The following is a 22,561-nucleotide window of genomic DNA, read 5'->3' on the forward strand; positions in this document are numbered from 1 at the left end:
GACCATTTTCTCTACATGCAACTGTTTACCAAATGACACCTGAATGGGAAAATAAGTGTGAGATTTAGAAAAAGATTTTGGAATGCAGCCGCTGACATCCAATAGGTTTCATTTCCCTTAAATAAGGGTTTGAAAAAAAAAAAGACATTTCTGTTTCTTGCTTGATTTTGACAATTTAACCAGACATTTCCTGGTACATTTGACTTTGCCTGGGTCCAACTTTTTTACAGGACACTTTGGGATGTTAGAGAAAGCAAACATAAACAAAATGACTACATGAGGATGGCAATTACAGCATGTCCTTGTATCTTGGTACACACCTTATATAACTATTTTTTAGTAAGCTGAACAGTGACATTATTAGCCAGATCTTATGTAAGGCATCTTATGCAAGCAGCTGTGTTCGCACACCCCCTTAATCATTTCTTTTATTTCACTCCCCCTTCTCCTTCATGCTGTCACCTTGTTTGCACAGAAGACTTTCACAAGTCTTTCTTTTTGCGGGAATTCTTCAATAGGTAACTTAAGTAGTAACCTTTATAGACTTTCAACAACAGTGTGGGGCCTCGATGTTCTCAATGTTCAACAGGAACCAAAGCGTGCTACAAAGTGATACTGTGATTTAAAAAGAAATAAATGTTCGGTCATTAGTTATAGCGATGCATTACTAAAATGAAATTTAAAAAATCGTGATGTTTAAAAAAAATGGCAATTGATGTTAATTTTGACTTGGGTATCAACTTTTGAGTATTTATCAGTTAATCGATTAATCCAAACTGACTACCGCATTCCTGCATAGTGCAAGTGAACAGGAACCGGTCAGTATTTCGTTCGAGGTAAAACAATTAATAAACAGCTAATTGATTATCAAATTAATGGACAACTATTTTCTAGTTACCGTCTCAAAATATGCACCCTCTGCGATGCCTTGAAAATTGCGCGACGCCTGCCTTATCGTCTGTGAGGGAGGTTGTATTATATTTGATCAATTCTGAATGAACTACAGTTATTTCTATTTAATGAGTGAATATTGAGTAAAAAACAAGTGATACAGCATTTTCTAAAAGACTTTGCCATTTACCCAAATGCTTTTGTCAAAAGGTTTCTCTCTAACAAAATCATTATTCATCCATTATGTGAGCTGCTTACCCTCACAAGGATCATGGAAGTGCTGGAGCCTATCTCAGCTTTTTTCAGGCAAGAGGCGGGGTACACCCTGAACTGGTTTCCACTGAATTGCAGGGCACATAGAGACAAACAACAGTCCTACGGTCAATTTAGAGTCTTCAATCAGTCTACCATGGATGTTTTTGGGATATGGGAGGAAACCGGAGTGCCCGGACAAAACCCACACAAGACATGGGGTGAACATGCAAACTCCACATAGGCGGTGCCGTAATTTGAACCCTGGCCCTCCGAACTGTGAGGCAGATGTTATACCAGTTGCGATACCATACCGCCTTAAAGGGCTACTGTCATGAAATGGATGATTTTTAGTATGTTATTAATGAAAAAACCAATATGGGCCCATGCGTTTTTTCACCACAAAACATGATTTTGACGTACACAGCTTTTTGTAACTCCCGCCATGAAAATCCTCTTGAGGGATTTGTTTTCGAGAAGAAGCAGGAAGTGACGTAAAGGACAGCGACGCCCCCAAGTGGACTCGTTTGTTTCCATTAGTTTTACCCCCGGGAAGGTAGCTCGTTGTTCCTTCATGTTAGCCAAAATGCCGGCTTATTGCATTGCTGGACATTGCTTGAACACTTGGGAGGATGGATTTACCCTTCATAAGTTTGCAAGAGACCCGGTTTGTTGTGAAAAATGGATTGCACGGGTGCAGAGGACGAGAGCTTCGTGGGTTCCAAATAACAGGTAGGTGTGTATACAGCTACTAAAAAAAATAATAGTTTGGGGCGGACCACGTAATCGGTCTCTCGTAACGTAACACAAGATCCACGTATGAAATATGTCAATGTGCGCCTCGGACGGCGTCGGGCTGCTGCGCGGACGGCAGCAAATCTGAAGAACCCAGCCAAGAATGCCTCGCTCAGCCGCGTGCGCGCAGTAAAGCGCCCCAGCGGTGTTCATCACGTACTGCGGCGGCTGTGAACATCCCCCTAAAGCAGCACCGCTCGGCTCCATCATAAGCCACACCGGCCACCTGCGAAGAGCCGCGATGGGTCATCTCTGCCGCGGAAGTGGATCGGACAGGGATGTGGATTGGCCGTGATCGCATATCATCTGAATATGGCTCGAAACAAAAGTTCAATATTGCCCTGGTAACTTCACTCGGTTGTGTGGTGTTCTCCTTTTCGAAAAGAGCTTCCGTGTCAGAAGAGGTGCGTTTGTCTCCCATAGTTAGGGTGCACCGCATGATTTCATTGACAAATGTCCTGGTGAGGTCAAGGACGGAGGACGCAGTCAATATAGCGACCACTTGGATATCGTAGAATGACACTTGTGCAACTTTGCGCATGGATGACGCGCTCACCGGTCACATTTATTTTTTCGTATACACATTGAAGTGAATAATGTAATGTGTATTTTTCATTACAATATCTACTTTAGAATGTCTATAGGGATGACACTAGGGCTTTAATAAAATAATGTTATATAACAATAATTGCTCATGTATGATATTGTTGTTTTAATGAGAGTCAAAAGGAATTTCTATGTCTTAACCTAAATTTCGATTGCAAAGTCAGCTGTTATCACCGACTTGTGCTGTTAGGGAAAAGCCATCTATTTGTAGTTCTCTAGCACCTCCCCCACTTTCCCATGGCACCGTGTTTTTTTAGGACAGCAGACAGACAGGCCAGACTGTTCCTCTCCACCCCAGCTTCTCCATCACAACCCAACCCCCACAGTGCTTCTTCTTGCAGCTTTTTAGACTCTTTGCTATGACCTCATACATGAGACCACATCTGACAACACGACAGTCACCGTTAAGAAGCTCTATTTCAGCATTTGATTCAGAAAACTTTTTTCATTACCCCAATTTCCCTTTGCTAGTGACATTTTACAGCAGCACACCAAATTGTTTCAGCGGTTCGCCCCTCTGGCTCTCAGTCGAGTGCCTCTGGGTTTGACTTTCGTCTGACACCATCGTGTATTCATGTTCTCCCCGTGCTCAAGTAGGTTTTATGATGGTAATGCAGGTTCTAAATTGTCTTTGGTGTGAATGTGAATGGTTGTTTCACCAAATATGCCCAGTGATTGGCTGCTGACCAGTAATGGTGCCTTTTCTAGAAATAGCTTTCTTTAGGCTCTGATTTGCTGTAACTTTTTTTGGTGTTGCCTGGCAGCAAGTGAGACATTCATTTCAAACACTAGTGTGACTTGAGATGGTGGGTTTTCACCAAGGTGGGGATGGCGACTGAAGGGTTTCAGGTTTGAGACCCATATGTGAATTAGGACTGGCAGTTGGAAAGATGCCAGTCTCATCAAGCTGGCCCCCCACACCGTGACCCCCACACTCTCTAATATGTACTGTAATGCTATAGATCCAAGTGGGATTCTGTTTTTTTAACCCCTTCATGGCCAGGGTGGCAAATTTTTGCCTTATTGAGACAAAAGTCTCCTAACAGGCCACAATCAAGGAAATAAAACTTCTTTTTCATTTAACGCATAAAACAAAGGGCAAAAAAGATGTACACTCTCGCAGGGAGTGTCCCAAAACTGGGACGGGTATGTTATCAGTTTTGTGAAGTGGTACACACTAGGGATATGTTTATTGATTAATTCTCATTTTAGAACGACACTTACGCATTAACAATACTGATGGATTAGCATTTTGAAGACAAACTTGGTTGCATACTGACCTTTCTCCCTTTCTTATCTTGGAAAACGCTCCATGTGTACTTGAGGCAGCCATGTTGGGTCAAGCAGGAAAGGGAAATAACTCCGTGCTAACTTTGACCGATGAGTTTTCCTCTCCTGATACCAAATTATGGCTTCAGATTAAAACACTTAAATATTTTAATATACGGAAGGATATAATGTGTGATAATCATGATGTCCCAAAAATGGGACGCTGCCCACGAATGGGCTAAAGTCGAACCTCTTCCATGACTTTTTAAAAACGTTTTACATGGTTAAACTGTAGCTCTCATAAAACCTTTATAAACTGTACTGGCAGGTTTTTAGATAATCGCCATACAAGTTGCTGTCCTTTTTATATTCATTGTGGTGAGGTGGAGTCCAGGCCACCTTATTTTGGGCGAGAGGCAAAGTGCACCCTGGACTGGTCACCAGCCAGTTGCAGGGCACCACTGCTAATACCGTAAATTTCTGCCCTGCTCTTTATTCAATAATACTGACGTGTAAAAACAAAAGATTTTCTTTCACCATGCAATATCAATGGGCATCTTACTTTATAAGAATCATAACAACCATACAAGAGTAAAATTTAAAAGCAATACTGTTGCTGCTTTGAATGTGAGTCCACTAACTTTATGAAACTTCCTCTCTATTTTTTTTTCTTGTGCCTGAAGTGCTGCTAAAAAAGCCACAAAATGCCAAAGAAAAAACTGACATGTCACGCAATATACCGGGGTTACCTTCTCGAAAGGATTTGTCACTGTCTTTTTGCTAGTGATAGTGAGATGAAGAGAGGAAGCAGAGGTGGAGGTGGTGGAAATGAAGATGTTGACCAGGAAGGATGAATTTAGAAATGAGCTCCTCAGAGAGACACCGAAGATTAGATGTTTTGAAGACAGTTACAGAGAGCAGACTTTGATGTTTTGAAGAAAGATAGTAAATTGGTCAAAGGGTGATGAGGATGGAACTTCCAAGGAAGAGAGCTAGAGAACGACCAAAGAGAAGGTTGATGGATGTTGTAAGTAAAGACATGAGGGTAGTTGGTGAGAGGAAGATGCAGGAGATAGCCTTGCACGGAGAAGGATGATACGCTGATACGACCCCGAACGGGACAAAAAAGAAAAATAAGAATTGCACCTTTTGTGGGTGAATAGTTTAAAATTGAAGTTGTTGACCAAGAGCTTTGGCACACACATATTTCTCTTTACATCACAACTGCAAGCCCAAAAAACAGCCATTTACTACATAACAATGTTTAACCATGTAATTGCCCGATATGAAGTCTATAATAAATTAATTTTGAACATATACTGTATAGGTAAAATGTTCATCATCACTGATATGGCTGGTTGTATCGTGTTTTTCCGTCACTTTCAAGCAAGATATTACAAATTGGGATCAAGTAATTTGTCCTCTCTCTGTAAGATTTTATTGTACTCTACTTTCTTGGAACACAGACGCCTCACTTTTGAATGACAAGAAACAGTGAAAATACATTTCTTGATAGACAAATGTAACCAATAAACCTCAAGTCATGATAGTTGTTTATCTGCTGTGTCCAGCCTGAGGTTCATATTCACGCAAGCAACATACCCCACGTTGAGAGTCGAGTGCACCAACTGGTGGGCTATTAGCCTTGGGTGTTTGGTCAGCAACTAGGTGCCTGTTTCCAAGGATTCCGAGGACTGACATTTGGCTCCATGCGAGCTGTAATCGCTCGCTGTCTGTTGTCCAAGCTATGTCCAAACTCTATGCTATAAATACCCTCTACACTCTAGTAGCCTGTACAAACTATATTTTTTTTTTATCCAAACTTTGAGCGTACTGTGGCTGCCAAAAAAAAAAAAAAAAAAAAACCCACAGATTTTCATTGGAGCCTGGAAGAGTGGTTTAGCCTCAAACCTCACGGCAAACTGAAATTCTTCCCGAATCGGTCATGTGGTTGGGCAGCGACATTTCAGGGTCGTGATTTCCGCCTGCTCCTCTAAATGAAGCAAACCTAAATACAGGGACTGAGATCAATTCCTAGAGCACCGACTTAACTCGAATTTCGCTTAAGTGGGAGTCCACCATTAAAGTCAGAATTTACATCAAAATACTTTGTATAAAAAACAAATACGTTGAAATAAACAAGATGATGTGCTTAGCATTACTGCTGAGAGGTTGATGGCGAAGAAGAAGGGGAAGCTGTGCTTAGCTATTACGAAGGAACCTGGTTCTCAATCCTCTCCATCTCGGCAAGTATCAAAGTACCTTCTTTTATGATCATTGTATCCGACATAGGAACGGAACCCTTCACATGCGCTAAAATACCGGCTTTGTCTTTAATAATTTTCACCACGGTCGATCGACTGAATCCTTGGTGGTGTTGGTGTCTCTCCTTTCTCCAAACCTTTTATGACCTTGAGCTTCATTTTCATGGTAATGGATTTTCTTTTGGCTGCAGAAGCATTGCTAAAACACACAGCTTTCTTCTCTGGGGCCGTAATGTCTAAAAAGGAGGGCAAAAAATGCTAAGATACTCCGAGCGCACAAACGGGGACAAGCATTAGCCAGATAAAATCGCGGATGGGGGATTGACATTGTAAAGTCAAAACATCTTAGGGCGAGACCATCTTAACCCGAGGACTCCTTTTTCGCGCTTTCCGTAAACGCCCCTTCCATTATCTAACACACCTTGAAGACTCGGTACATGTCGTAACACCACTACGTTTCGTACTACACACACACACACACACACACACACCACACACACACACACACAATAGGAGGCCCTGTCTGTGTGGTACTTTCAGTCCTAATTGTTAATTTTTGGTATGTTACAGCATGACTCATGTGCATATGCATGTTTTTGTACCTGTTAACGGTACACCAAAGAAGACATTTTATCTGAAGTCTTCCCTGCCATACTTATGCTCCGCTACTGCCTGCTATGTTATGTTCTATAATACACTATAAATATGATTTAATGTTTTCTTTCTAACAGTGCTTCTTACTCTGTGGTAGTAGCAGCACCGTTGCTTCAAAACTCCTTCTTTGTGAAGTAGAGAAGCATGGAATTTCATTCTGATGGGGTCTTAATATATTGCATGCTTATTGGTTACTGGGTGGGAAATGATCATTCATGAGGAGCCTAACAGGATTGCCCATCACCATTTTATTGTTCTTTATTTAAGTCTGCAGTCTCCAAATTTTGTGCTGGGGGCCATTTTTGGCCTGCAGCTTGTGTTTTGTCGTCCAATGTATTTAACAATTAAATTAAACATGCCCACTGCATCCACATAGAGGACGTCGGTGGAGGGTGGGGAGTTTGAATATGAAACGTTACATGAGTAATAGGCATTTGATTTTCAACTGTAATGAAGCTGAGATGGAGGGTGCTATATTTTGTCCTTTCAATATATTTAACCATTTTGCATATCTTTACACAGTGTCAACTGTGGTCTTCATTTTTTTTTCTTAAACCAGCCCATGGTCAAAAACAAACTTGCTTTCTCTTAAGCACTCCATGATATCTTCAATCGAGTCGGCTAATGCAACTTTAAGAGGAGATGTTTTATAGTTCACCATTTAACATGATTTCCTGGTGTCTTAATTTGTCTGAATGCTCGGAAAATTACACCAAGAAATCACACTGTGTATAGCGGGTGGTCGCGTCTAATAATAATGAGCCACTGCTCACCCCACGCCCCTCTACTGTGGAGTGCGTCAATAGGGTTATGATGACGCCAGTGAGCTCTACGTCCTGAAGCGTCAGCTACAGGCAATAAAAAGCAGCAATTTGTATGTACTTTTACTAATGGAGGTGGCACTTCATATCCCAGCATCCGAATTACCCTAGTCATACAGCATACAGTACGGTAGACACATTGCTTTTAAGGGTCAAGTGTCACAAAATGGATGAGTTTTAGTATGTTATTAATGAAAAAACGGTAGCTGGTATGGACTCATCCGTTTTATCACCACAAAATATGATTTTGACGTATATGGCTTTTCGTAACTCCCGCCATGAAAATCCTCTCAAGGGATTTGTTTTCGAGAAGAAGCAGGAAGTGACATACAGGGAAGTAGCGACTTCCTGCGGACTTGTTTATATAGTTAGTAATAGTTTGTGGCGGACCACGTAATCGCTCCCTCATAACATAACAAAAGATCCGCATACGTATGACAGGGGTGCTAAATGTGTCAATGTGCGGGTCGGACGGCTGCCACGTCGGGCTCGTGGATGGCGGCGACTATGAACAACGGTGCCAGCAATGGCGCACTCAACCGTGTGCGACGACAATGCTGTAAAGCGGCCCAGCTCGGCGGTGTTGTTCATTGCGGATGGCGGGAGCTATGAACAACGCTGCGGACAGCGGCGGCTATGATGAACATTGCCGGCAATGGCGCACTCAGCCGCGTGCAACGACAACGCCGTAAAGCAGCCCAACTTGGTGCCATGATAAGACACCTCGGCTGAAAATGCCAGGGTGGCTCGTCGTGGTGGCGGCCTGCGATGGGTCATCTCCGCTGCGGAAGAGGATTGGACGGGCAGGCGGTTTGGCCGTGATGGCATAACATCTAAATATGGCTCAAAGCAGTAAGGAAATATTGCCCCGGTGACTTCACTCTGTTGTGAGATGTTCTCTTCTTTGAAAAGAGCTTCCGTATCAGAAGGGGCGTGTTCGTCTCCCATAGGAGGGTCCACAGCGTGTTTTCAATGGCGAATGTCCGGGGTGACGTCACGGACAGTAGATGCAGCCTATATGGCGACCACTTGGATGTTGTAGAATGACACTTCTTCAACTTTGCGCAATGATGACGCGCTCTCCGCTCATATTTATTTTTTTGTATTGACATTCAAGTGAATAATGTTATATGTATTTTTCTTTACAATATCTATTTTAGAATGTTTATAGGGATGACACTTTGAGAGGCCCTGTAGCTCAGTGGTTAGAGCACTGGTTTGGTAAACCAGGGTTTGTGGGTTCTTATCCCACTGGGGCCTCCACTCCCTGAGAAGGGTTGCGTCAGGAAGGGCATCCGGCGTAAAAATTGTGCCAAACATATAAGTGCGTTCATCTGAGATGACACGCTGTGGCAACCCTGAAAGGGACAAGCTGAAAGAATAAGCACCCTGTGGCTATTTATATGACACTTTGCTTCTGCTCGGTTTGGGTGTTATTTACTGTGTGCCATTAAAGCTAGTCCAAATGTGAAAGATTCCCGTTGTACAATTTTGTTTCAAATCACGATGTACAGTACACATCAAAACATGTGACAGAATAATACTTATTGCCATACCCCACCACAGTGAACACATTAGTGAAACACTGGAGCACGAGTAGAATGAGCATCAGAGGAGGTGAGTCCAGGAGATGTTGGCGGATGGTCCAGTTGCAATCTTGAACCGAGTTCCCCTACAGTGGGCCACAATGGCCCTGAGAATGAAAGAATAACTTCCTTACAACAGCTAGCATTCACACAAACGTGACACAGAATATTGGTTGTCACAACATTTTTAGTTACTTGTGACGTTTTAAAGTGAAAAACAGCAATTTTTGTGCATTGACATTGTAGAAGTAAAGTACATTTGACAGTATGAGAGTTGTGTATCCGACTTGAATACACTGAATTCGATTCACATTTGGATGTAAGGATTGTCCTCGAGGCTTTCTTTGCTGTAAAACAAAGATTCAAACCACAGCAACGAGAAAAGCCTCAGAGAGTCATTATCCTTCAGCTGAGAGCTTTTAAAGTGCCCAAGAAACTCTTGAGAGGCACCTCGACGCCGTAATTGTCTTATCTGTAGCCAATCACTGTACAGCTTGTGTACACACATTTTTCATCACATTTGATGGATGGATGAATGGATAGAAACAGACAGCCAATCACATGCTGCCTTCTTTCAGGCTATCTTGCGGGCATGCTGAGGTAGCACAACAGGATGTCTGATGAAGAGGACCAGCAGCAGCAGCTGAATGAGCGCAAACACCTCCCCGAAATCTGCCACATCAATGATGAAGAGGCAGAGTACGATGGGGATGATGATGATGATGATGAAGAACACCAGGAGATACGTGGTGAGTACAAGATATTACTGTGATTTTCAACATCCCTCAACTGGTGGCAATGTGATACTAAAGATAGACAAACGTTATGTTTGGTTTTTTTTCTTTTACATATAAAAGCCACCTCTAGCTTGTGATGTCCAATTTCCAACTTTTTCTCTTTCCATCCAATACTGATATTGCGGCCTTGAATTTTGGATGGTACTAATATCAGCAAGAATCATACATACTGTACTTTACCTATTTTATGATATGGACTATTAGAAAAGACTTGGTGAAGTGATATTACTCAGGGAACAATAAATGAGCAACAGAAACTCACCCATTTATTATTAACCAATTCGTTACATGAGTGACTTTAAATGTGAATGTGGTACATATAAATAAAATAAAAATACATTGGAAAATCCTGAAAAATAACAAAACCAATAATGACAACATATAAATTAAAACATAGCCAACTATATAACTTAAACATAAGCATATTCTACATTTAAATAGATTAAATATGAAAATAACTTGAAAAACATGACGCATAATAAATCCATCTATTTTCTTTGCCGCTTATCCTCACGAGGGTTGCAGGGAGTGCTTTTAATCTGTCAGTATATAGTGAGAATAATGTTTTTGCCTTGTGCGTCAATGCATCTGGGGTATAGGAGTATAATTTTTTTTTTCGTGTTATTGCTGTGCACGCCTTGACCTCATAGGGGCAGTGTGGTGCACACAATGAGATACACACTGGCAGTAACAAGAAAGTAGAAGAAGTCACATCGGACCTAACGTTGAGTAGCTAGCTGTTACCAACTACTGATTAACAAGGTGAGTTTATGAATGGTGAATTCCAAATGACAGTAGTTTAGTGTGTTGTTGATTATTTTGAGATTTTTGTGAGCAGAGGTCAACCTCGTTTCTCATCCCAAAGAAAAACTCAACTTTGTCATCTTCACAATGTGTTATGTAAATCAGTGAATCATCTAGTGGTTGTACTTGACGAGTCATGTTCATATTCAGGCCTCATAATAGATGAAGAAAACCTTGTGGTTCAGCCAATCTGTCTGATGTGCCACTTGCCAGGTGCGTCACGGAAGACGTTTTATACCACTTTCAGGAGCGTAGTTTTCCCAACGATGTTAGACGTACATAGACATACAGTATACACACTGTACATCCAAATTATTCTGGTAATTTTCTATTATGTCCAATGGCATCATTGGTAGGGGAGGGGGGTCGCTAAGTGTATGTTTACATTAACATTTCCTCATTACCAACATGTTGACCATAATCGGAATCATGGCAACTCATTATTTACTTCGAATTACTTTGGCAAATTATTTGCCTGCAAAACATTTGGACAATCATAGTGGGGATTGTTTGATTGACATGAACATGTGACCCATCACAGCAAAGCAATTACCCCCAGCTTGCATTGATATGGTTTTCTAAGATGCCGCTTACCAGTGCGGCTACCTTCGGTATGTGCTTCCTGGTATTGTTTATTTATGTGTGTTTTTCGGTCGTCTCGGGACTCAAGTTACAAATGTGAAATGCAATTGTTCCTCACTGCCTCGTGAGCACTATCATATGGTAGTGTACATACATGCTAAAACATATGCTAGCATGCATGCTAGAAGTGTAACCAATGTCTTTAAGTTTACTCTGTTGGACAAGTTACACAACAACATTTGCAAATGTTGGAACTCAGTGTGCATGTAAGGTGGAGCCTCATCTATCTCGAAGAGAATTTAAGACCTCTGAAATTGTGAAAATACGGTACATTTAAAAAAATACTGTACTGTAATACTGTATAATACTGTATAAGGGGCGGCAAACGGTGAACCGCGAATTGACAAAGGTACACTGTACATATATATATATAATATTTAGAAGATTAATCTGAAGTATTTTTATTTGAACATGGTTGTTTTTTGTTAGCATGTTAGCCAATTTAACGGCAATTCTAAACATAACTAATAACCAATTAATCTTTGATAGTATTATATGGCTAGTTTTATTTTATTTTTTCATTTTTTTTGGGGGGGGGGTGCAGTGAGACAGTGTTGATGCTGGATTACAGCACAGGAGGATGGTTAACGGTGAAGTGATCTGGTTTCCTTGGTCGGTCGACTGAGTTACTAATGTATGACGAGCTCTCATTTCCAATTTACCCCTTGATCACGTTGCGCATCGATTTTCCTCTTGTGACATCATCACCACCCGCCAGTGTCACTTGCGTCTGTCCTGCTGTTGCCACAACAACACACCAGGATGCCACCTCTAATCAAAGTTCTTCCGCTTGGTTTTGGCATCCCACCTCATTCTCCTTTTCATCCTCTCACTTTCATGATGCTGTCTCTCATTCTCTGTTCTTGGTTGATCCATAAAGGATTTAATTATTTCATGTTTAGATGTCATTGTAAATCCCTCCCCACTTTGCTCTTTATCTTTTAGCACTTTCATCTGTTTTCCATATGTATAGAAACCATGTACTGTTGAAAACAGTAAAACATTGTCACGTATATGTAGAAGGATACTCTCGATTTGAAATTCTCAAGTGGTGAGTGTAAGACCCATTTCAAGTGGGTTGCTGAAAGCTAGTAAAAATACAATTACAGGGCTCCTAGCCGAACAGTGGGAAATGAATTTAGTTCTTACGAGCACTTACTGCAGTTATGACTTTATGATTGCATTAATGTACGTTACTGACAATCTATGGTGCATTATGACGTAATGTACAAATTCAGGTTTGTCGTGTCATAGAAACAGTGTCACTCTAAACAACAAAACCTTTGTGCATTTACACAAAGCATACATTACAGGTTGCACTTTTCTTGAAAAACACTTTGACAGGCATGTGTCACAAATGTAATAAATTGATTTGCAATAGATGTATTCAAATTCAGTATGCCACTGAACAACACGTAAAACTGAAAATTTATAGCTGCTTTTTTTTTTTTTTTGCTATGCAGTTGCAAAATCTAGTTTTACTATACAGTACTATGGCGGCACGGTGTCTCAACTGGTTAGAGCGTTGGCCTAACAGTTCTGAGGACCTGGATTCGAATCCTGGCCCCCCCTCTGTGGAGTTTGCATGTTCTCCCCATGCCTTTGTGAGTTTTCTCCAGGCACTCCAGTTTCCTCCCACATCCCAAAAACATGCAACATTAATTGGACACTCTAAATTGCCCATAGGTGTGATTGCTAGTGCTGCTGCTTGTCTCAATGTGCCCTGCAATTGGCTGGCAACCGTTCAGGATAGGCTCCCGCGAGCCTTGTGAGGATAAGGGGCTCAGAAAATGGATGGATGGATATACAGTACTGTGTTACTCTTTGTACATGCACACCCTCATTTTCATAATACGAAGTTATGTGTAGTTATGTTTAAAAAATAGGATCTTTTGTTCATGTGTTTTCAAAGGCTATTTTTGAACGATCCATTTTCTTCATTTTTTCCCCCCTTTTTTTACTTATATAAAAGTGGGCCGCAACTTAGCAACGACAGGAATATGCAAGTCCCAGGGTGACAACAGTTGAGGACCACGGCAGCTATAGATACTATAGGTCCAAGATTATGTGTGTGTGGGTGCACACGCATGTCTGTGTACATGCAGGTTTGTCACAAATATTGTGTACCCTTAACTGTGTGAAGAGGCTGCTGTGTCATGGGTTTTTGGCACAGTTGCCACAAGTCACTTCTTTCATAAGACACGGAGGAACAGGAGGTGAGTGTGCTAATTAGCATGTTGTTCCCCTGCCAGTGTGTAGGCGTGAACAGCATCTCTTGGAGGAAGGAGGGGGGGGTTGGGCTCTGATGGAAGAAACCTCCCCCCCCCTTCCCCCCTATCATGTCACAGACACCTGTTGGTTTTGATCAGTCACGACAAAATATTTGTCCACTTTGAACCAGCTTCTCTTTTTGGACTCATTTAGCATTTGGTCACGAATAGAAAACAGATCTTGATGTTTTCTTGTAGGAAGAAGGAACAAACATTGATGCAGAAAAAAAAATTATATGCTCTTTCTAATCGATCACTGAATCAATCAATCAATAAATCAAGGTGTAGGAACGGACCCGTTAGCTACTTATGAATTGGAATACATAATTTTAGAGATTTCGGGAAGTTGTACAATAGGGATCGCAACCGGTTTTTGTTTTTTTAAAACCGAAACCGTAATCGGACTTTCGAAATCGGTTAAAATTTCCAATCATTTCTTCTGGTTCCGGTACTCCACATTGGGCTATTTTTTCAATATCATTTCCACTTTTTTCAAGTTTCGCTGTTAGAGTAAAGTTGGACTCAAAAGAACATTCAGTTAAATCAAAGAAACATCAAACATGGCATCGAGGAAACGCTCCAAAGTATGGGAGTACTTTACAAGAACTTGTAGCGCCAGAGAAAAAGGAGTCGGAGGCGGAGTGTCGGACACAGGAACAAAACTTGTTTTATTGGCAGACATCAAAACACTACTCAGGATTGCGTCAGGATGGGCATCCGGCGTAAAAATTGTGCCAAACATATTTGTGCGTTCATCTGAGATGACACGCTGTGATGACCCCGAAAGGGACAAGCCGAAAGAAACTTACTTACATCAAAGCACTACTCACATAACTGTGAACTTGTCACTCCAGAAGAGCAACAACAAAAACAGTCCATGCAGAACCCCGCACCCCAACTCGAGGTCCTGCGGGTGAATTATGTAAACACCACAATGGTACCGGTTTTAAAACCGGTTAATCCTTTTTTTGCTACAGGTGTTCGGTTAAAACCGGTTATGAAAGTAAGCGTTTTTTTGCGATCCCTTTTGTCCACTTTTGAATTCGTGGGAACTTTTAGCTTTCATTTTCAAATTGACCATGCATTTTTTAGAGGGCACCTACCAAGTTAGGTTTATGTAGCTGTGGTAAGTTGAAATACAATAGGTAGAGTTTATATACATCCATCTGTCAGTCCATTTTCTGAGCTGCTTCTCCTCACTTGGGTTTGCTTGAGTGCTGGAGCCTCTCTCCGCTATCAATGGGCAACCTAAACTGGTTGCCAGTGTAGAGAAAAGAAGGATCCAAGAAAAATGGTTGGCAAATCTTTCATCATGTAACAAAACCGTGACCCAAAACTTATTGCCAAACCAACAAAGGAGTACGTGAGGGGCAAAAAGTGAGCTTTTAGAATGGCCAAACCAATCTCCTGACTGAAACCCTATGGTGCATGCATTTTTACTGCCAAAGAGAGGACCTGGAGGAAGTAGCGCTCCAAACATACAACAGCTGAAAGGCTGTGGCAATCGTCACAAAACAAAAATGCTGAGGTTTGCTGATGTCAATCGGTCACAGAATTGATGTAGTTATTAAAAAAGGATATGAAAGTAAATACTAGGTGTTACTTGAGTCTGAGTTGCTTAACGAAAGTCAATATGTGATGTTTCATTACAAATGCTTTGTATCAGATCCAGGAATTGGACTCACTGTTCTAATATTTTTGGAGGCTGTTGGACAGTGTACACTATATCTTATTAAGGAGCTGCACTGAGTGATGAGTGGGAGGTGATACAGTAACACCAGATGGTCTACATACTGGCACACCAGACTACCAGGTTACGGTGTGTGCATGTGCCTGCGTGTGTGTGTGTGTGTGGTTGTTTTGAATGTGAACTGTAGACTTGGAATCCATCAAATGCACACAAGTGCTTACTCATATTGTTAAATTACACTCATCACTGTCATACTGGCTGATTTAATTCAAAATGGTAATATATTATCCCCTTGACCGTCATTTCTTAGTTTGAGGAGTCAATACAGCAGTACCTCCGCGACTGATGCGACTTGACAGTGGTCAAAATTTAATTTTGTTAATTTAGAACAATATTTTGGCACAGTGGCGCAGCTGTAGAGCATCGGCCTCACAGTTCTAAGGGCCGCGGTTGAAATCCCGACTCCGCCTGTGTGGGCTTCGCATGTTCTCCCCGTGCGTGGGTTTTCTCCGGACACTCGTGTTTCCTCCCACATCCCAAAAACATGCATTAACTGGACACTCTGAATTGCCTTTAAGTGTGATTGTGAGTGCGACTGTTGTCTGTCTCCGTGTGCCCTGCGATTGGAGTTAACTTGTCTGTGGGGAAAAAGTGAGTAAACATTCTCTAAACACTAACTTAAATGATGAATGACACGGGTTGATATGCATGTCACACACACCTCTTTCTTTTTCATTATATTAGAACACGGCAATTTTTACTGTTTTTTTTAATTGAAATTCATGCAGTTTCAATATCTTAAAATGTGTGCCTAATAACATACATTGTAGAACAAAATTATTGTAAATAAATGTGGGGGGAAATCTTGAAAATATTTGAAACGTTTGCAAATTTACCTAAACATATCTTTAAACAGTTACTGGTAGTGTAGTGCTACACACGCCTGACTTTTGTACAGGCAACATAGGATCGATTCCCACTCACTGATGGTGTCGATATCTGCCCTGCGACTGACTGGTGACCAGTTCAGGGTCTCGTCCACCTTTTGCCCGAAATTAGTTGGGCTAGGCTCCAGCACTCCTGCAACCGTTGTGAGGAAAACAGCCGACAGCAAAAATGAGGTAATATCCATACATTATCTTTGGTGGGGACGTTGCCCCCCCACCGCCAACATGGACGCCAACTCGGGATGTCAGTTAGCAGGACGTCACATTTGTGACAACAGCGGCACAACCTGGAAACATGGGGGCAAGTTTCTGTCACTCACGTTCACAGCTACAGACAATTTAGTCTTCAATTAACCTACCATATATGTTTTTGGGAATTTGGAAGGAAACCGGAGTACCTAAAGAATACCAAAGCAGGCACGGGGAGAGCATGCAAAATCTTCACAGGGGAGGCTGGATGTGAGCCCGGGACCTCAGAACTGTGAAGCAGATGTGCTAACCAGTCATCCACTGCTCCACCATCTGCTAACAAAAAAAAAATAAACACAATACTCATTGTGCTTTTTTTTTCCCCCCTCTCCTTCCCATTCTGTTTAGCCTTGCCCGTGGTCTACACTCTACTGAGTGGTCTTTTACTTAACCAATTTCAGATGAACGCTCATATTTTTTTATTCAATTTTACGCCGGATGCCCTTCCTGGCACAGCCCTCTACATTTATCTAGGCTTGGGACCGGCCTACAGATTGCACTGGCTTGTGCCCCCATAGGCTACCTTCTTTTACTTAATCAATAATAGATAACTATTGAAACAAAACGACCAATGGAATTGTTGTATTGTAGTCTACATTTACAACTGCACAGAAATGAGTTCAAATAATTTATAAAAAATACCCCATGAAGTATATGTTTTTAAAAAAGCCTCCTTTTTTGCATTGTCCTCACCAATCAAGTAATATACATCAAAACTTTGAGACTCGACGACTTTTCAAATGTTTGCGTTCCCTTACCCCCATAACTGTTATTGTCATGAACACGGACGAGTTGAAAAACATTCCAGTGTAAAAGGCCTCATATTTTTCCCACAATATGCATTTTTTTTCCAACACATAAACCCAATAAAGACGGAATGTTGCTGGAATTGTTTGTGCGTTCACAGCGGCATTCTGGAATCAGACAATTAGATCCATAAAGCTGTCAGCACCAGCATCTGATGTGACGTATAACCTCATTTGAAACCACGCTCGCCTGCTAACATCCCAACAGAGTTGGCACACCCCCTGACCCCTGAAGACTCCTTTAAAAAAAAGTTAAACCAAAGGTTAGTTTATAGGTCATGAATTCAATATGTGGCAAAAAGCCTCAATGTCTACTTTCAAGGGATAGACTCCTACTCTACTTGTGCACGCATGCATGTGTGTTTATCGCTGTGTGCTGTCATTAACTGTGAAATGTGGGCGTTCCCCCGTCTTGGAGGCAGGGCTGCATGAATTGTGCTAGTGTGCCAAAGGTGAACGCGTGTGTTGTCATGGCTCACCAGCCAGTCTTCCGCTACACTTTACTGCCGTCACCGCCTCACTGGCTTGGCTGCCCCTCCCCCCAACTGCATTGCACTGTGAAAGGGGCCCTGCAGATGGAATTTCTACCCTGTGTGTTTAAGTATAAGCGTATACCAACACAGTTGCTTTGAGTTTTGCTGTGCTTATTAACACGTTTATAGCAGTTGTTAAAATATGTTTAAAAAAAATTCTCAACACAACAGAAATGAAATAAATTAGTGCCAAAGTGCATACTTTCTTTGTAATCCGAATGCCTCCAAACTTTAAACTTGTATGGGAAAACTCATAAACAATGGCGACTGTTTTATGAACAATTTTACTATCAGCAGTGAACTTTAAGGCTGAACTTTACTGATTGGTTTAAAGCTTTACAGCATTATCCTGAACAACTGACAAAGTAGTCAGTTTCATAGCAACCATGTGAGTTGGATAATTTACATGTGTGCACGTGCATAAATGATCCTACTTACTCATTAAACCCATGACGCTGTTTTTCTTCATCCATCATAAGAGTAAAGGCATGCAATTGCGTTCACAAATTCATTCTGCACATACATCAGGAATCACACCATCTACTGTCTTTTACTCTGTTTTTGTGTCAATGCAAAATGACTGCCACATCCTGGTATTTCAGCTCACAGAGCCCTCTGTTGTATTATAACAACATAATATGGCTCCCTCCAGTGGCGTCAATGGTAAAGAAAGCTTGAGTAACAATGAAACAAATGCAAAGACCAAATGCAAAACTTTGAGGTTCTGATAGATTCCGACGTGACCTTCAACAGTCATTTCAAATCAATGACTAAAACTACCATTTTATCAGCTGAAGAACATTTCTAAAATGAAGGCTTCCACGTGTCAAGCAGACAAGGAGAAGCTCATCCACACTTTTATCTCAAGTCTACTTGACCATTGTAATGGTCTTCTGACTGGGCTCCACAAAAAGAGCATTAAACAGCCGCAGCTCCTTCAGAATGCTGCAGTTCCAGTTCTGACCAAACAAAAACAAAGAGGTCAGAGCATATTATTTCAATTCTAAAGTCTTTACACTGGCTCCAAGTCAGCTTTAGAATCAATTTTAAAGTTCTGCTAATGGTCTATAAATCACTAAAGCGTTTAGGTCCTGAATACATGAAAGAAGTGCTGATGGAATATTTTTAACATTTCTTACACTATACACAGTTTTAACTGTACTTTTATTTTTTTATATATATCTTTTCTTCATTTAAATGTTTATTTCTTAGTTTTTTTAAAATGCTTCATATCACATAAAGCACATTGAGTTACTTTGCTTTGCACATAGATATCGCTGCAACTGCGTTATAGTGGAGCATAGCCTACGTTGAACAGCAAAATAGTAGGGAAATAATTGTCTAAAGCAAAAATGATACACAGTGACACAACATGCTGTCTGGTGGCAACCAGAACTAGCCATCCATCCATTTTCTATACTGCTTATCCTGACAAGAGTTGCACGGGGGCTGGAGCTAATCCTAGCTAGCTTCCGACGGGAAGTGGGTTACACCCTGAGCTGGTCCCCCAGCCAATCACGGGGCACATTCTGTATAAACAAACAACCCCTCACATTCATACCTATGACCACTTTAGAGTCTTTAGTGTGTGTCTGTGTGTGTGTGTGTGTGTGTGTGTGTGTTATAAGGGGACAATAAATGCACATTGTGACTGTTAGATGGAAAAAAGTAATTGTGATAATTCAATCCATTTATATATGAGCAAAGTCATGAACTGCTACAATAGAAGAAATCCTCAGAAATTGACAGAGAACATAAAACAAGACGATTATTCAATATCTCCCTTTTCCCATTTGAACCCTTAACCTTGTTACCTAAGGCTGTCATTGGAGTGGGCGTGGCTTGCTGACATCACCTTCCTGTATCAGTATGCCGAGGTGCGGGGAATAAGGAGACCAGCAGCGAGAGGAGGAGGAAGCCAACTGGGAGGTTTCCTGCACACGGCAGGCCAGGGTAGCTTTCAGTGACTCGCGCTTTTGTAATTGCCCCAATGGCCTTCTGCCGGCTTGCAACGCTGCCGGCAGAGGCTGAGTACACTTGTAAGCCGTATCCACGCTCACCGAATGCAAGGATTGTAGTGAGGAAGTCTTAGCAGAAGGAAGGGGAAAAGCGTGAATATGTCAGACTTAAAGACAACAAGTTGAAAACACATGAGATGGGTGAGTTGCTGTCATTTTTAAAACTTTTTTTTTTCTGACTTCAGTGGCTCTTGTTTTGCATGTTTTTGACCTTCTTTCACCTAAATGCCTCCAGTTTGTCTTATCATTTACAGGTTTATTGGTGAGTTGGGGGTAGAGTGGGGGAGGGGGGGGGGTCTGTCACCCTGACCTAAATATACTGCAATGCCAGCTCTCAACTAAGAGCATTTCAGAGGTTTCATAAGGCTTGTTATGGAATAGATGCCCTTGTTCCAAGAGGTTTGTTTTGGTTAATTTAGCTCCCAAAGTTGAGAAAATTGACTATATGGCCTTTCTTTCATGTTTTGCAACTGTGACATTGCTAGAAATGAAATACACAGAAAGAAAATTGAGTCACACTCGTGTTACATAACGTACATGGTATTTATGTGATGTTTTAGCTTCTATACATAAACTTCTTTCTGAACTTAGCCCCAATTTAACTGCCTTTTGTGGGTTGCTGTTCTTTGTAAGCAACACAGACACGGAAAATTGCTTGGTAGCTTTTCTGCCTTGACCCCTTGTGTAAAAAGGGAATCCCAAGATGGCGGCGGAGGTAACATTTCACACTCAACACTCAATTCACTTGCCATAAGAGAGAATCGCCCACAGATTTAATGCCTCTCACCAAATGGTGCCACTCACATTGTGTATTAAATGAATGAATAAATAAATTAAAGAAACTGTATCCTAGTTAGCAGGTACTATCCGTACCAAATCTCCAGATTTTGGGAACCTGAAATGTACTGATTTCCAATCTTTGTCCCTGGCTAGGATTTACAGATGACTCAATTGAATGAAATGATAAAATGCCACAGAATGCAGATAAAACGCAAGAAAAATAAATTACAATGAAAGAAAAATATTTATTAAAGGAACAATGCTATACATTATGCAATTATGCATTAATGAAGGTTAAAAACAAATGGCAAAAAACATCTTTCAAAATGTAAATCTGAACAGGAGCAAATTCTGGTTTACTTCAGTCCTGTAAGGGGCGGTTATCTGCACTATATCACGATGTGGTTACAAATTGTTAAAACTTTTTAAATGGTGGATTTTCCGAGGATTTCCACACTGATAAAGTGAAACTAAAGAGAAATCTTTGTTTCGTCTTTACACAAGCGCCAACGCACCGCAGAGTATTACAGAACTTGGTTATGTAGTTTGTCAGTTACATAGTACTGATTGTTTTGCTGTCCAATGGAAAAGCATATTATAAATGTCACCTTTTGTTTTTCTTTTCTTTGAATTTATTGATAAACATTCACACTCCCACGGATCAGTGGCTTGTACATTTACTTTCTTGCCACCCTGAAAATCCTTGTATGTCTTGTACATACTTTCATTCGTAGAAAAAAACGATTTAAAGTGTTACTTTCTGAAAGGGTGGCTTTCTGTCAAGAAGAGACTTGAATGAGTGGGCGTCTCCTTTCGTCACGGGCTGTGTTGTAGGTCAGAGTGATGCGCTGTCGGCTGTAGGGGTCCCCCCACGCTGGGCCCCGCCTCCAGCATGAGGGGTTATGTAAGTTTTTCAACTGCCAGCCCTCCTTCCTGCCTCTGCCTCATGTTGACATTGTTATTGAGAGCTGCACACAGAGCGGACCAGCCAGTAGTCACTGAGTCAGTCAGTCACTGTGGCAGTAGTGCGATAGAGAAGATCAGTAAAAGACCAGCTGTCGGACAGACATAGACGGTTCCTGGTGACCTTACCTAAGGGATGTGCCAGTCCATGTAGGGTAGCGGAGATTTAAAGAAGGAGTTTGGCATAAAAAAAAAAAAAAGAGCAGAGACGGCACAAAAAAAAAATAAGTTCGAGCAGAGCAGCTCTTTTTCACCCCGAAGCCATGTTGCTTCTGGACGAAACCGAGTCGTTCACAGGTACGTGACTCGAGCATCACACTGTTATCGTACAGCTGGGATGATTGCAGGGGGGCCAGTTTAGAGGAAATACTGTTCCGGACTGGGGGTTCGAGGGTAAAATAGTTTTCCAATATTTGGAATCTTAGAGAAGACGGGATAAGATAGAACTACTTCTGGCTTTCAACGGCTTTTTCTCAAATGCAAGACTGTCAGCTCAGCTACATCGCAATGGAATTCTGGGATCAGAAAAACCACAGCATTTGCAGGAGATTTTTAGTTTTTGTGGGGCAGTGGGTCTGACCCATATGGCAGCTGGGATCACATTCACATTCAAAATAATCTTACAAGCGCTAAGAATGCACGTCAGTCTTTGGCTGTTAATCGTGAAGTTACTTAACGATGTTGTGTAACACTGGATCCATACCTACTTATACATGCACCATCATGTCTCTTTTTTCTCGCTCGCCTCTCTCTGGGGCCTTCTCTTCCATTCTCAGTGGCGTCACGCTCCCCTTTTATCACCCTTTTCAGGCATATTTACCTCATTGATCTTAGTGCCGATCACACGTGCACCCGGCTTGCTCTCTCGTGTTGTCGTCTCCCAGCTGCGCTCGCATTGGCTGTTTCTAGGGTTACTTAAAGGAA

The 22,561-nt window shown here is 41.5% G+C and overlaps 1 protein-coding gene across 5 annotated transcripts in view; it reads left to right on the forward strand.

Moving 5' to 3' along the window:
- LOC133507488 (helicase ARIP4-like) overlaps positions 1-22,561 on the forward strand; it is a 73,867-nt gene that overhangs the window by 22,439 nt on the left and 28,867 nt on the right. For 2 of the 5 annotated variants that reach the window (XM_061832560.1, XM_061832568.1), the window contains exon 3: positions 9,717-9,887. In XM_061832560.1, coding sequence (XP_061688544.1) covers positions 9,752-9,887 — 136 coding nt within the window. In that variant the 5' untranslated portion in view covers positions 9,717-9,751. Of the gene's footprint in view, positions 1-9,716; positions 9,888-10,585; positions 10,698-19,935; positions 20,036-21,303; positions 21,935-22,561 lie in introns of those variants that run through there. The other 3 variants (XM_061832594.1, XM_061832586.1, XM_061832578.1) reach the window with 3 other exon arrangements.

Source organism: Syngnathoides biaculeatus, chromosome 2 (genome assembly GCF_019802595.1).
Source record: "Syngnathoides biaculeatus isolate LvHL_M chromosome 2, ASM1980259v1, whole genome shotgun sequence".
Classification (NCBI taxonomy): Eukaryota; Metazoa; Chordata; class Actinopteri; order Syngnathiformes; family Syngnathidae; genus Syngnathoides; species Syngnathoides biaculeatus.